The sequence below is a fragment of the Pseudorasbora parva genome, chromosome 6, assembly GCF_024679245.1.
Source record: "Pseudorasbora parva isolate DD20220531a chromosome 6, ASM2467924v1, whole genome shotgun sequence".
Taxonomy (NCBI): Eukaryota; Metazoa; Chordata; class Actinopteri; order Cypriniformes; family Gobionidae; genus Pseudorasbora; species Pseudorasbora parva.
Genome location: NC_090177.1, coordinates 26,342,177 through 26,358,582, shown reverse-complemented (window position 1 = coordinate 26,358,582; position 16,406 = coordinate 26,342,177). Strand labels below are relative to the sequence as shown.

At 37.9% G+C, this 16,406-nt stretch overlaps 1 protein-coding gene across 4 annotated transcripts in view; it reads left to right on the top strand.

Annotated features, from left to right (window-relative positions):
- The window catches only part of mfsd4ab (major facilitator superfamily domain containing 4Ab), a 32,394-nt gene that overhangs the window by 5,542 nt on the left and 10,446 nt on the right, over positions 1-16,406 (top strand). Inside the window, exon 1 of one of the 4 annotated variants that reach the window (XM_067446485.1) lies at positions 10,932-11,212. The exons of the other annotated variants lie outside the window; for them this stretch is intronic. Within the exon in view, the coding sequence (XP_067302586.1) occupies positions 11,110-11,212 (103 nt within the window). The 5' untranslated portion in view covers positions 10,932-11,109. Of the gene's footprint in view, positions 1-10,931; positions 11,213-16,406 lie in introns of those variants that run through there. 4 annotated transcript variants of the gene reach the window in all.

Here is a 16,406-nt window from a genome sequence, read left to right as displayed (position 1 = left end):
ACGTCGAACCTGCAAGCGTTGACTATGTAATTTATGTCAGGAGTGCAAAATAACCAATCTGTAGGCTAATGAACAATATTTTTGATGAAATATCAACAAGAATCCAAAGCCACGTCCTCTCCGTTTTATTTGTGGTCACAGACATGCAGTGGCGGAATGTAACGAAGTAAAAATACTTTGTTACTTTACTTAAGTACATTTTTCACGTATCTGTACTTTACTTAAGTAGAATAAATGGTGCATACTTTTTACTTTTACTTCGTTACATTTTGCAGCAATTATTATACTTTCTACTCCACTACATTTCTACAACGTTTCGTTACATTTTCGTTACATTGTCTGATCAGTTTCAGGGCTCGAGATTAAGGCTTGCCCGGATAATAATATATAATGTACGTTATAGGCTAATGAATTGACGGTTGCGCTGTTGAGGCTCGCGCAGCCTCTCGAGGAGAAATGGAAACAAATCAGCCCCGCTCACACAAAGAAACTCAGTAACATACTGCATTAAAAATTCAAAATGTTTAGTTTTTATATTTCATAACAGTTAAAAAAACATCACATGACACGACCAACGAGTGTAGTTTTCCTGAATACCATCACGACAGAAAATGTGACACTGATTTCATTTGACAGTTCCATAAACAATTAATTAACATCAAGTCACTTACATTTTATTGATTGCTTTATTGCTTTTGTTCTATTTCAGCAGCGGAAATATTTCCAAGATCAGATTTCCACATCCGAACCATAACGTATTGCACACATAGACAGTAAAAGAAATGGACACAGCGACCCCATTGACGTCAACGGCGAAATAATGAAGTCAACCAGGGGCACTCACTTCCTGATGGCTGAGCGAACTGCGCAGGCTCCGACTGAGCTTGAGGACGTAGATGTGACGTGAGCCTCCTGTCTGACAGCTGTAGGTCTTCTAGTAGTTGTGGAAAGTGAAAGCTGAATCACGTTGTTTAAATATTTTCTCCTGTTGCTTTTGGCTCACTATGGGCTTCTCCCCATTCTTCCCCCTTGACTTTATCAGACTTTATGTCTTTACGTCCCCCCGACTGTCTCATAGACAGTAAAAGATTGCCTGCGAGCGTCTCCTCAGGTCTATACGGTAATTTCTCAACTGTGCGACAGAGTCGGGTTGGTTATGACGCAATCGTTAGCCTATTTTTACAAAAACAGCTTCTGCGGGGCGATAGTGTAAGATACAAGGTAACAGAGCCTTTTATGCATTGTCGTGTTTCTTTAGAAATAAACAATGGACAAATGGAGTCTTTAAACGTCTCAGATGTAAAGTTATTCACTGTCAAAGTGACTCAAAAATGAATGGGAGTCAATGGGATGCTAACAGCAGGTGATGGCTTGGTTAGCAATGGCAGCCCCTAGGGGAACGCTTTCCGAGCGCTAGATTACCCCCTTGATTGCACAGCAACAGTGCGTTACTGAATCAAAGATTCAATGCCCTATTCATAAACGACTGCCTCATTTATGAACGAATCAGCCGTTTGAACAAATCGACTCAATGACTCTCTCATAAGGATTCACCTGCCGCCAAGATTCAATGCCCTATTCATAAACGAGTGTCTCATTTATGAACGTGAACGAATCAGCCATTTGAACGAATCGACTCAATGACTCTCTCATAAGGATTCACCTGCTGCCATATACTGGTGGTTTAGTTAACTTTTTTTAGTTCAAACAATCTCATAGCATTATTTAGTGCAGTTGTAATTTTTCAGTGTTAATTATTTAATTTGATTGGTAAAAACCTTATTGTATCTTATTCTAATTTAATTTATTAATCAAATTTAAGAATATAAAGGGAAAGCTGAAGCATAGCCTATATTTAATAAGATTAGGGGAAAATGTCCTTTATAAAAGGTAAAAATATCATAAATATGAAGATTTAAATACATCAAAGCTGATGAGACTGTTGCTTCAGAAAAATGACATTTAACTTTGCAGATAAGCAGAATTGTAAATCAGAATGTAAATTAGGCAACAGATGGCAAGAACAATTACATTTACCCTAAAGTAACTCAATTAAAATGCCACCGCTCATACTGTTTTCTTCTTTTTAGTTATGAGAATTAGACATTAAGAGGATACATTTTTATGCAAGTACTTTTACTTTTAATACTTAAAGTACATTTAAAATCAGGTACTTTTTACTTAAGTAGGATTGTCGTTGTAGTACTTCTACTTTTACTAAAGTAAATATATTTCTAGTTACTTGTACTTTTACTTAAGTATTGAGATTCAGTACTTCCTCCACCACTGCAGACATGCAGTAAACCGCATGTGTTCGGGCTCTTAGTGAAACAGTGTGCTGCATATTTGGACAAATATAGATTTAGCTGCCGAGTGACAGCGCGAATCGTCACGGCAACACGGCGTCGCTCTGTGCTTCAGATGCGCGGTCGAGACTATGAATGAAGCCTCAAACCCCTTCGCTTTTACCCCTGATCTAGAATTACACGTCTATCGCATCGCATGTTCGTGGGTGGTTCACGTTCTCTTATCACGTCGGCGTGTTGTTCATCTTGCCAAACAGCGTGCAAATTTGGACAAATATAGTTTTATCACGTTTGCAAATGCAGAATAACATTTATTTTAATTTCTTACTGAATTATGCTGGTTTGAAGGGCTGAATGATTTGCGATCTCTGCTGCACGCCACTCATAGCTCTCTCATTCGCTGTACTCATCCCTCATTTAATCTATCTCACTGTGGTAAACAATGCCAACATGTACCAAGAACATGTCTCAGGACCACTCTAACTGCTGCTGTTGGTATTGCTAATCTTAATGCGCCTAATGAAACTACCCTATTTATGCAAACGATTCCCTCTTTCCACACAATACCATCCCACCCCACCTTTTCACAGTCGACAACTCCCCTTTTAAGAAGTCTTTTCAAATCGAAGGTGTGAAAAAACACCGCTGCAGCAGGGGGGTTTCATGACCCTTTAAAGTAATGGTCCAGGGGCCATATTCACAAAACATCTTAAGGCCAAAAGTAGCTCCTAACTTGCCGATTTAGGAGAAACTGTTATGGATGTGTTAGTCCTAATTTTAGGACTCCTAAATTTTTGCTCTAAGAGTATTTCATAAGGCATTTTAGCTTCATCCTAAATCCATGAAACACTAGGAGTAGTCAAGAGGACTCCCAAGTCACTAAGACCAAATCACTAAACAATCCTAATGGCTGTTGCAGCAAAGACACTATATATGCAGGAAACTGTGGAGGTAGGTGAGTTGGCTCTCAGATGTGTATATACCGCCTCTCGCACTGATTAGATAGACAGTTTGAACGTGTTCCTCACAAACTTTGCTTGAATTCTGCAGTCTCTGCAGTCTGTTAGAGTCTGACAATTAGCTGAACATATACTAGTTTAATTATTGACACTCAGCCTACTTTTTAAAATCTTTATTTGAATATAGCAACATGAAACCTTGTTCAACAAAATATTTCTATAATTTAATCATGGACAGAGACTCCTTGCCTGTCAGCCAATCACTGTGGTCATAGTTAGTAAGTGTGATGACATCCATACCAACAAGGTCAACCCCGCCCTTGCTCTTAGCTGAAGATTTCTCTCTATTCCTTAGTAAAAGTTGCTCCCAGCAGGTTTGTGAATTGTTTTTCAAGAGGAAACTCCTAAGAACTTTTACAGCTATTTAGGAGAATTCTTAGTAGTGGTAAGATAAAATGTTTCGTGAATACGGCCCTCAGGTCACTAGTAGTTCCTGCAGAGTGACTAGGTAGCATCTTGACTTTGCATAAACATACATGTCACTTTCTAAAGCCAAGTGGCGTGTTATCTGTACGCATTTAGACCTATCTGCATGTATGTCTACGCCGTGTGATTCCGCGTAAATGTCTACGCCGAAACAAACCATCATCCCCGCATGTGATTCCACGTGAATGTCTATTCCGAAACAAACCATTATGTGTGAGTGTGTCGGTCCCCCCAATGTAAATGAATTTATAAACATACCAAATTATGTTTTTATGAAAATGTAAAAATGCAGAATGTTTCTTGTGATGGTTGCAGGGTGTGTGTGTGTGTGTGTGTGTGTGTGTGTGTGTGTGTGTGTGTGTGTGTGAGTGAAACAGCGTTAATAAACACGCTAAAAAGCTATTATGCGTCTTGATAGCATGCCAAAATGGCATACGAAATGGCATATCATACATACGCCATTTCATGAGATCAGTCTGACAAAAAGGAGCACAACTGATGCAATCTTCTCAATCTTTAAAGCTACACTATGTAACTTTTTTTTGTTTATTCTTAGCTAAAACACTTAGTTCTTTCAAAATATGTGCTCATTAATGTATATTTACTTATTTCAAGTAATAAAGTATTCTTGTAAGTTTATAATATGCCATTGAAAATACATACGGATGAGGGGTTTGAATGCCGGTCGCCATGTTGGAGAAAATATCACAGTGTAGCTTTAACGTCTCATCCGAAGGTGCTCTTTGACAGTATAGTGTTCCAAACATTATACTGGGGCATTAGGACCCACACAGACCACAGAGTGAGCATCCCCTGCTGGCCTCATTAACACCTCTACCAGCAGCAACCTGGTTTTCCCAGTTGGTCTCCCATCCAGGTACTGACCAGGCCCAGCCCTGCTTAGCTTCCGTGGGAAACCAGTCTTGGGTTACAGGGCTACTGGTATAAAAATAGTAGCTGAAGTGTTAATGTAGTAATACTCCTTAGTCCTGCATTACTTCCTACATAGTTACCAGACAATTATTCTAAATTGTAACTGATTTGAATTCTTTATCAAAATATAACTGGGAACGTCAGACTGGTCTCTGGTGTGTATGCTGGACTTTTCCAATCATTTAGTCCACTTAAATTCCACTTCTTTCTTACAATCAGCTAGCCTGACAAGCTAGACCCACATCAAGATATTTGCTCTGGGAACTCACCATTGACAGGGCTCAATCCGAGGGGCGGGATAAACGGTTGTCTTTTAAACTCCCTCTTCACGCGATAGGATAGCGCTACAACCAACCAGAGCAAAAGTAAGCAGAGCTAGTTGACAGTAATAACTTCGCCGTATCTGATCGGCTAAACTCCGAACACATCTTCCCTTTTTAAGAATGACTTCAGTGCAGTTCTTTGTTATTTTCTCAGAGAAAAGCTTAACTCCAAGTCTTCCAGAGTCGTGGTCAAAGCTGATTCGAAAGACCGCTGTTCGCCAGCTTCTGTGTTAACTAGTAGCACACAAGCGCAACTCTGCCCATTATGTTAAGCCCCGCCCACCGACTCTATACACGATGTGATTAGCCTGACCAGAGCAGACCAGACCAAGCTCTGCATTTAGATATGCCTCCATCCAATCAACAACTGATGTGAACCAAATCCCTGTTTGTTTTTGAAACTATCTTTGCGACCATTAGAAAAAAAGCCTTGGCACTTTTCTGCCACTTTTTTTTCTCCTTTTTTAAATAATACTATCAATTCAGGCATACTACTTCTCACCACATTTAGTTTTTTGTTTTTTTTCCGCCTGGTATATAATAAGGAAGTTGGCATGTTCAGACCCAGCAGCTATTATATTCTATTTGGTAATAAGAAGCAGGTGGTATTTGGCGGCGGGACTCAGTCTGGAACGCATTTGATCGGACGAAGATTTGGCTATGCCCATGAGTGTAGAATATTTTAGGTCTGTTTGTTGATAAACTCAAAACTGAAAGTTTTTTTGTAAGTGCTGAAAGTGAACTGTGTCAACATTTAGGACTGGAGTACAGTACCAAATATAGATGACATTAAAGACAAAGAGTTGAAGTCATGTGGCTTTAGAGATCTTTAAGTATAGAGGAATGTGTGATGTGTTCATTTTTTCTCTCTCTCTCTCTCTCTCTCTCTCTCTCTCTCTCTCTCTCTCTCTCTTCTCTCTCTCTCTCTCTCTCTCTCTCTCTCTCTCTCTCTCTCCTCTCTCTCTCTCTCTCTCTCTCTCTCTCTCTCTCTCTCTCTCTCTCTCTTTTCTCCCGCTCTCCCTCTTCCTCAGCTGTCAGTCTGGTCAGGTCCAGTCTGTTTGTAGCTCTATTTTAAGCGAGGACACAGCCGGGGGGAGGGGAGTAGGAGCAGGGGAGGACGAAGGCTCCAGGGGCGAGAGAGTGTTGTAATGAAAGACTTATCAGCAGGCCAGAACACCCGTCCAGACAGTCTATGAGATCAAGCAGCATCTGGATTTTCATATCCATCCATTGACACTCACCTCACATATCAAAAGCGTCAATAATTAACCAGGCCTGAAGCTATAATTATTCATTATCCATCAGAGGTGGTGGTAATCTGGTCATGGCTTTATGATAGACTCGCTGCTCAAGGTTATTTGAAAATGATGATCATTAAAGTGACCCTGCTTGCATATAAAAAGTGTTATGCCTCATTATGGAAATACATTTCTGATTGTTTAAGATGTATTACAAATGGCTTGCTAGATTGTTTATGGGCAAATCTGGTTTTGTGGGGCGTTTGGCAGCCTCATTGAGACAGTGTTTTTCATGTGGTCCTAAAAGGCAAGGCTTAAAACAAATTGTTGCTGTTGTGGATGCCAAAACAAGAGCTGTCTCATCAGAATTATGGACATCTTATCTTCTCTCAGCCAGACGGTTGTGTGTGAGGACAGTCTAAACCTCTCAGAAACCGTCATAGAATCTTCCTCTTAATCTGCATATTCAGATGGTATTCAGTGTTGTAATCATAACACAGTCCTTCTTTTGTGGGCAAGGAAGACTGTTTTTTGTCTCAGACTTCCACTGTTGTCTAAACAACTGCTGAATAGCAAAGAGGATTTACCTTTATTTTTTCCCCTAGCATGCCTTATATTTGTCTTTACATATGAAATACAAATTGACATTCTCTGCAATCTGTTTCTAAATTAGTTTTCAAACTGCAATTTGTTTCTAAAGACAACTTCATTCCTACAGTGGCCCAGTAGTGCACAACACAACGAAATTTAAAAAGCCAACATAAGTTCACAACACAACCAAATCATGCCTCAACACAATGAAAAAGCCACAACACAGCGAAATTAAGCCAAAACACAATGAATTAAACCACAACACAGAGAAAAAGCCACAACACAACGGAAGTGCTCCCGACAAAAACAAATGCAGTAAAGTTAGTTTTCCTTGCCACTGTTCTATAGATTTGGCAATCTTACAAAGATATAAATACCAATTTTAATGGTATGTAACCATTGTATATTAACATACCTACATGCATTATAGTTGCATATTTATACTAGCGAATGCTTTGACCCACTACCACGGCACATGATGCCTAAGGGAACGACTGCCAATTCTACCATGTGGTTGAAATGTATAGAGATGTCATCTGAGACTAAATCTGAGACTGATACTAAAACCAAACAATTTTACCACCGTGAGACCTCAACTTCTGCTCTTCAACAAAAAACTGCTAAAAAAAATGGATATAAAGCTGTAACGAAGTCTGTGGTCAATAGGGTTGGGCATCGAGAACCGGTTTCAACTTGGAACCGTTTAAAAAATAACGATTCCATTGGAATCGTTTAGAAAATTTGTTTTCGGTTCCGATCATCGGTTCCAAACGCGCAAGTTTTGGTTTCCATGGCCACCTGATGAAGCCCGGTAAACGGCGCTCTGAAGTGTGGATTTATTTCACTTTTAAAAAGCCTGGGTCCGCACAGTGCAACTATTGTTGTCAAAAATATCTATACTGAAATATCTGAAAAGATATGATAGCCTGCTCAGTTTCTACAGTATCGATCCCAGCTGCGCTCTGCTCTCCTCTCCTTCTCTGACCGACAGAGAGTTGACGCGCAGCCGCATATTCTCACTCAGCCCGGTTACACGGCGAACGCGCGTTTTGCTGGACTTTTCCTTACGACAGCGTGTTAGTGTTAGTGTGTGTGATCGGTCTGAATTTCGCGCGGGATTGCACATAATTCTACGAATCCCTCAGATTTCAGGCTCACATCTGAAGCGCACACACACATACCGTAATAAAGCCCCCTCTGACATACAAGTGCAAATATTTGCATCTTTTTCCAGCTTATTATTGGTCAGATACAATCAACCAAATTGTCAGTGCACATCTTGAAGAGTATTAATGTAAACACAGTTGTAAACAATTCAGGAAGAAATGAAGAATGAGTAACAGGAAAAGTGTTCAGGATCCATGAGTGCGGCAGTTCTTAAAGGGACAGCAGTCATTTGTTATTCAAAATCAAACTACAAAAAGACAAACGTTCACACTGCTCTTGACTGATCAACGTGTGTAACTTTAATGGTTTTATATGAAACTATTTATTTTTTTGCAAAAAACATTATCCAATGTTATTTTAAATTTAGTTAGCCACTTTGCATTTTTTAATTCAGTTTCTTACCTGAATGTTAGACCTACCTGAAAAAATAAAGCACTCTTTCATTTTTATATATTTTATTCTATTTTATTTATTTGTGCTATTTTTTGTAATATGTTTATTTGTTCTTATTGAATTACTGTTGAGTAATTCATGCATCTTGACTGTCGTCTATTTAAATTCAATTTACCATTCGAAATCAAGCTTACTTGTGCTGTGTGTAAGCTATTGCAACACAATTACCCCGTTGTAAAAAATACATTGAGTTAGCAAATATTTGTGAGAGAATTTTAATAGTAATTGATCAATGTTTATATAGGAGACTTTCAAAAGACAGACAAAAAAAAAATATTATATAAAAGATATCTAATTGACAGTATATGCAGCGTTTTTCCCCCGTGGTATTGAAAATAGCATTGAATATCGATGTGACATGTTTTGACTCCACCCCTCAAAGAATCGGAATCGAGAATCGAAAAGAACCGGAATCGAAAGTAAGAATCGGAATCGGAATCAGAATCGTTCAAATCAAAACGATGTCCAACCCTAGTGGTCAAGGAAGGAGGAGGCGAGAACATTCAACTTGAATATATCAAAATAAACAAACAACTAAACGAAACTTAAGCGGCAGGCCCTCGTGGACGACTGCTGCACAAACATGACACAAAACACAGTAAAATAGTCCAGGGCTACATTCTTCGTACATCACTTAATACATGAGATGATTTGACAGATCCCAGATCTTTTAATCGTGATAACTGATTTCTGGCTAATTTGGTTCTTCAATAGAATATGCGGATTGGATTAAAATATCTGGATTAAGTTGTCTAACATTACTGCACATTCTCATGTTCCCTAAAGAGGGCAGATGTGTATTAATACTCAAAACTACAATCCGCTATGCAGCGATTGGGTGCAAGACAGCAATGTAATGACATAATTTAATTAAAAAAGCCACATGGCAAAAACTCGACAAATTAAAATAATAATAAGGAAACAGCCAAATGCCCAAACCAACATGAAAATTATAATTGATAAATTAAATGTGCACTTTTTTTTTTTAAACATGATTCCCAATTATGTATATTCATGATTTTAATAAATAGTATTTGTGCACCAATTACATTTTTATTTTAATGTTGTAATTAGCAATTAATTTAATCTTTAATTCAATTTGAAACAGATTTGTTACGTGACAGCATTAACTCAAGTTTCTTAAGGGTCAAGATTAAGCTCTCTGCATCTTCTGGGCTGCATCAAGCTACTCCCACAATATCCGTCATCACTCAAATTAATGCAAATTAATGCTCAGAATGCGTTACATCATTTGTGTAAGGCTCCAATACAATTCTAAAATAATTATTCGATCAAAAATTAATTCAAATTTAAAATATCACATTTTTTTATTATTATTATTATTGTTATTATTTAATTGATGTGAGTGATTATTATTACCCCTGGTTCAGTAATGAACACTTAATAAAGTAGCAGTGGCTGTGACAGATTTTAAGTATCACCTCAAGATGAAATCTAATCCTGTTTACATGAAATAAGCTGCTCCAGAGCAGGGTAAAGCTTACGGACCTGTTGCTATGACAGCAAGTCCAGGATGAGCGTAGAAGAACCAAACAATCCAAGATCATGCCAAATGTCAACAATCAAATCCAGCTGAGTTAGCGATGTAGAGAGATGCTTTCTACAAGGAGGTTCAGCCAACTCAGAATTTAAAATATGAACTCTGGAAGTTGACTGATCCTGAGATGGGATATTTTGGGGGTTTCAGAACAGCTGAATTGAGTTAGTTCAATCAACTCTGAGTAGATAAGATATTAAATATTAAAATCCGTCAGGAAAAGCTGTATTTAACAGCTGTGGTGGTGGTTACAGCATATATTTCGGACTACCCTTCCATCTGACATCCTTCCATACAGTAATTGTTTTCGGATATTGTGATGACAGGACTATACGTGACATCAATGAATCCATCCACTGGAAATCCTAAAGGAAACTAATTATTAGGTTACTTCTAAAGAGGTATCAAGTGAACATCAGGATCCCGTGTAAAGAACATGGCATTTTTGTCACTTTGACGGTGTCCTCACTCCTTATGATGAAATTTGTGCAATGAATGAATACTTGCACTGCAAAGAATGCTTTTCTTTCTTTGTTTTTTTGTCTTGTTGTTTCCAGTCAAAATATCTAAAGATTCTTAAATCAAGATGCATTTTCTTCATAAGAAAAATGACAAGGTATTTAGCCTTGTTTCCTGGGGGGAAAAAACTAATTTACCAGGAAGCGTATTTTTCTTATTTCGAAAAATAATCTTGTTTCTGTTTGCATAAGGATTGTTTTTCTTCCCCACTGGCAGATCATTTAACTTGTTTTTATTAAAATGTGTTTACTTTAGATTTTAGATTTAACTCATCATTTTTAGATATTTGTACTTGAAATATAAAAACGCAAAAGCATTTGTGCAGCGTAAATGAACTTTAAACAACGCTAATGCTTTTAAAGTCCTTCACTGTTGTCACTTTTCTTTTTATCCATCACTGGCCTAGCTCCGTTTCCATGGCTCTTGGCCACCACACCCTGTTTGGCACATACCCTTGCAGGCCAAGGGGGGTAACCTCGGGGTAACTTATCCCTGGGGATAAGTCTGGTGGATGGTGATGGCTCCTCCGGGTTTGGGCAGCCAACAGGAGTCCCCCATTCCTTACTCCTCCCCATCATGGCGGAAGGCAGCAGGCTCCAACCCTTAGCAACCAGCGGCGACTCCTCCGCTCCCTTTTGGATGGCAGCCACTCCTCCAGAGCCCAGGTGGACGGCAGCAGGTTAGTCCATCCCCCCGGCAAATCACTCCAGCTCACTGCCTCGAGTGTCAATGTTGGCAGACTCATCTATGTTCGATGGTTCTGGGGATTTTCCACAGCGGTGAGGGCTTTTTGACAGTGCGTTCCTCCTTTGGGTTTTGGCACCAGTACAACAAGGTTTGTGGGCAGGGAAGGAGGCGGCAGGATCCAGCAAACGTTAAACATACTTTAATATATCAAAATAAACACAACAAAACGCAAGTAAAGTGGCAGCCCCTCACAGATGCAGCCACACAAAAACATAACAAAACACAAAGTAAAATAGTCCAGACCTGGTCCTCTTTCGTTCTTCACTGTCGTGACTCGTCCTTTTACCCATCCGGAGCTTCTCCCTGAGACACTTAAGGCTCATCGCTCCGTTCTCACGGATCTGCTCGCCAAAAAGGCATCGTGCATACTAAAGAATAAAATAATAATGTGCATACTAAAGCATGTTACAGCAATTGAATATTAGTGTGTAATGTAGTGTTAAGATTTTTTTTATACACAAGCATGTTAGTGCTTGTACATTAACGGATGATATAATATTTATAGTTTATATACTAAAACATGATACAATACTAATAGCTTGAATTCTAAATCATAATATAGGCTAGTGATAATGCTTTGTAAATTAAAGCAATACATTCCTACTAGTTTGTATACTAAAGCATGATACTCAATGCATACTTAAGTATTATGCAGTACTAATAGTTTGTATGCTTAGCATGATGCAACGCTAATAGTTTATGTATTAAAGTGATACAATGCTAATAGTTAATGTATTAAAGTGATACAGTGCTAATAATTTGTATAATAAAGCATGGGATGCAATGCTAATAGTTTATGTATTAAAGTGATACAGTGCTAATAATTTGTATAATAAAGCATGGGATGCAATGCTAGTTAATGTATTAAAGTGATACAATGCTAGTAGTTTGTATAATAAAGCATGGGATGCAATGCTGTTAGTTTTTATACTAAATCATGATGTAGTGTTAAAGCTCCACTGTGTGATATTTTCCCCCATCTAGCGGTGTAAAGGTATATGACCATCCAGTGAATATTAGTTTCTGTTCCTCTCAATTCTGATTTTGTTTAAACTCCTACGGTGGCCGATTTAGTCCAAGATTAACACGGCAAACCCCCTCTTCACATTCGACACGTTGCCATCAAGTGTTAAAACGCGAAAGGCGAAGCTTGAATTCATGGGTATGTCCCTCTTTGGCTAATGTACTTTCAAGATGGAGGAGCAACATGGCGACCGGCATTCGAACCCCTCACCCGTATGTATTTTCAATTGCATATTATAAACTTACGAGAATATTTTATTACTTGAAAGAAGTAAATAAACATTAATGAGCACATATATTTTTGAAAGAACTAAGTGTTTTAGCGAAGAATAAACTAAAAAAGTTACACAGTGTAGCTTTAATGGTTTGTATACCAAAGCATGAAAAGGGTATATTTTGAAAGTATGAGTTTCTATGAGAAAGGGTGCATAGTAAATCATGATATTGTGCTTCTTATTTGTATACTAAAGCATGATGCAGTGCTCCCAGTCATGAGTGTAATTCAGGATGTATACTGAACTGTATAATACAGTAAATACTAATAGTTTGTATACTAAAGCATGATACATAAATGATACATCAGAAAAGATGCGTTCCTGTTCCAGGACTCCATTCAATCTTAGTCAGATGCACCGAGCAGCGTAAAGTCTATAGAGCTCTAATTATGACAGAACAGTCTGCCTGTAACCAACCTGCAAACAGCCCCACCAAAGCCCCATCTCATGCCTCTCATTTATCTTGTTTGGAGGAGGGGAATTGGGTTTCAGATAAAGCATAGGATATGGTCCTGCTACTGCTTCAAGGCGGTGGGATAGATAGTCTACCTTGGTGTGTCAAGGTGAAATAGATTGATTTGTTGTGGTTGAGGTCTTTGCAATGGATGTGGGAAAATCTTGTTTCGATTTTATTGCCTTTAAAACCTTGGGATGGCCTTTTTGTGGCGTGTATTGCACATTGGAGAGCATTTGCTAAAGATAATTTCTGTACAGAGCTCCGTTTCACCGATTCTGTTTTTCTTGATTGTTTCTTCTTTCATTATCTAATTAAATGTCTCATAAAAAGTGTTATTGCTCATGTGATATTGTTTAAATTGCACCTCAGATTTGGATGTTTCATTCTTTATTTTGGTCTTGGTTGGAATGGAGCACAGATAACATCGAGGTCATGCCAACATACAGCCAGCCTAGTGCCCTTTGAGTGCTTAGTAGCGTCAGACTGTCCTTTGGGAAATCCCCCCTGTCTAGGATAATGTCAGGACCATGGTACTACTGCTGTAACTGTGTAGTTTTAATTACAAACCTGCTCTGTGTGTGTGTGTGTGTCTGCGCATGTGTCTGTGTCTGTGTCTGTGTCTGTGTCTGTGTCTGTGTGTCTGCGTGTGTGTGTGTGTGTGTGTGTGTGTGTGTGTGTGTGTGTGTGTGTGTGTGTGTGTGGAGGAGCGGGGGGAGATATTCAAAGATTCACTGTGTGAGATAATTAAAAATTCACTGTGGAAGAATCAGACAATTATTCTGTATACAGATTTCTAATTATCCCCAGTTTATGTGTGTGTACACAGTGCATTTTCTGGGAGTGAAAGTGTTGCTAAATGTCAGGCAGGGGAGGAGGGTCATGCCAGCTGCACGACACTGACGTGGCACCCATACCAAATATCAGACATGTCTGGATGTATGAAGGACAAGAGTCTGTGTGTGTATAAATAGCAATATAATATATAAATGTATTGAAATATAAACAATATAAATACAATACACATTTCTTGTACCTTTCTCTTTTTAAAATATATTTCAATATCAATTCTAAATGTAGTTATCTGATAATTAATTACAAACCTGCAGTGTGTGTGTGTGTGTTTGTGTGTGTGTGTGTAGATAAGATGGAGATGGAAGATATTTAAAGATTCACTGGGTGAGATAATTGAGAGATATAATGTGTAAATGTGTACATGCATACATTTAACAGATTTAAAAACAAATATGAATATATGAATTAAATATTTGCAATATAGTATATAATGTTATATTTGTAATCCTTAACATTTGAGTATTAAATATTAGTAATTATGGAATATTTCTCAAATCTGTCTGTCTAATATTAGCAATCATTGCCATTATATTAAATACATATATATTTTATATAATGTTAGCAGACACTATAAATAATATAGTAAATAATTTCCCAAATAACAAAAGTGAAATGGCCGCAGAAGGACTACATACAATAATTCCTCCATTGTTTCACACAAAATCATTAAATAGATGCCACTGTGTTATGACATCTAGTGGAGACAATGAGAAATAACAATTATTTTTAATAATAATTATTTGTGATTCAGGACACTGCATAACTAAAGTTGAGCTGAGAAAAGGACAACGAAAACTTTTGTGTGTCACATGTAATGGGTCTCCCTTTCTCATCTCAATTTGCAAAATTTTAACATCTCATGACCTTGCGCATTTCACAAATCAGCCTAACATTAAAATACAACAATGTTTAACCAGTGCTCGTAACCGGTGCTCTTGCATTTTCATAATATATTCAGGTCTAAATGGTCATGGCCATATGTGACAAAAAATGATTAACCTGAATGTATATTGGACTGTGTTGTGCTGACCAAATAATTGAAACAAAAGCGTCACATCTACTTCTGCTTAAGAGTTATCGAAGGATTATGTAATTACTCCATAATCTGTTGGTCTGTTGATAAATACAACTAAAAAGCATCTTAAGGAAAAAAAATTCAACTATTTTCCACCACTAAATGTGGATAGATGAATTATCCGTTGTGTGTTTTAGCACAGCAGTTGATGCCAAAATTGTAAGGCAAATGCAGTATGCGGTATCTGATTACAACAGGCGATGCATTAATAATAATTATGGATTTGACAAATTGCAGCCTCTGTTAGACAATCATTTTGCAATCAATTTTATTTGGTCTCTGATGCTTTAGAAGGCATCAGATAAGTATTATCATGCTGATGAGATAAATGAGACCTTGTACTTGCAACCGAGGCTGAATACCAAGAGACACCTCGGATCTCCATAATCACAAAGTGCATCCTGCAATTCACAGAGGCATAGCTATGTTGAATATTAACATGTCTTCATTCAGAATGTCACAGACGTATTGGAGGTCTTAGTCTACAATTACCTTCCAATAAGTCACTTTGGGTTAGTTTTACTTGAAAACGGATGTGAGAAATGTTTTCTGTGTTAATCAATGTCCATTATAAAAACACAAACCTGCCGCCAGCTTCCTCTCCTCTAAGATCTAAGACAGCCATTTCATACACTCCCCAAAACACTTCTCTCTCTGTCTATTGTTATCTAATCAGCCTTGATAAAGAGGAAATCAGCATGTGTGTGAATCTAACTGGCTGACTTGAACATTTTAATATAGTTGCATTGATCAGCTGTTGACAGCCACTGAAAGGTTTTTGTTGCTAGGAGAAATCTGCACGACTGTTCCTGCAAACTCCCAAATGGGTACCTGAAAGTCAACCAGGATATGCAGATTTGAGAGCCCTTTTTATATAGTGCTGTTGCTTGATTTGGTTCAGAGCAGACCATTTTTTGATGTAGTTGAGAACCTCAAGCCTGCTTGCTTTCCAACAATTTATATGTCCCCTTATTCTCACAACAAAATTCCCTTTGGCTTTTTTTCTCAAAAACAATAAGTTCAGGTCTCTGAGCAGTTAGTTTCTGGTTCACATCAGATTTGAATTTCTTATTGATTTAAAATAGTGCAATAACAAAATGCATGGCTTGTTGATCAACTGATTCTTAGTGAAATTTTCAAACTCTTTCGTTGTGTGAGCCTTCACATACAAAATGATCTATTCAATTATCAAAATCTGTCAGGCATGCATGTATATTCCACAAATACCCATAACATAGAATGTTTGTAATGTCTGCTAAATTGGCAAATGGCTTGCCATTGTAATGAAATGGGAATCACAATTACAAACTCTATAATGTCTTTCTCTAACGCTTACACATCTTCCTATTGCTCTTCCATGATGATTATTTTCATCTGACATGCATTCTACAAAAATAAATGTGCTGATAAATGTACAGTAAAAATAAATACAAATGAGTAAGTA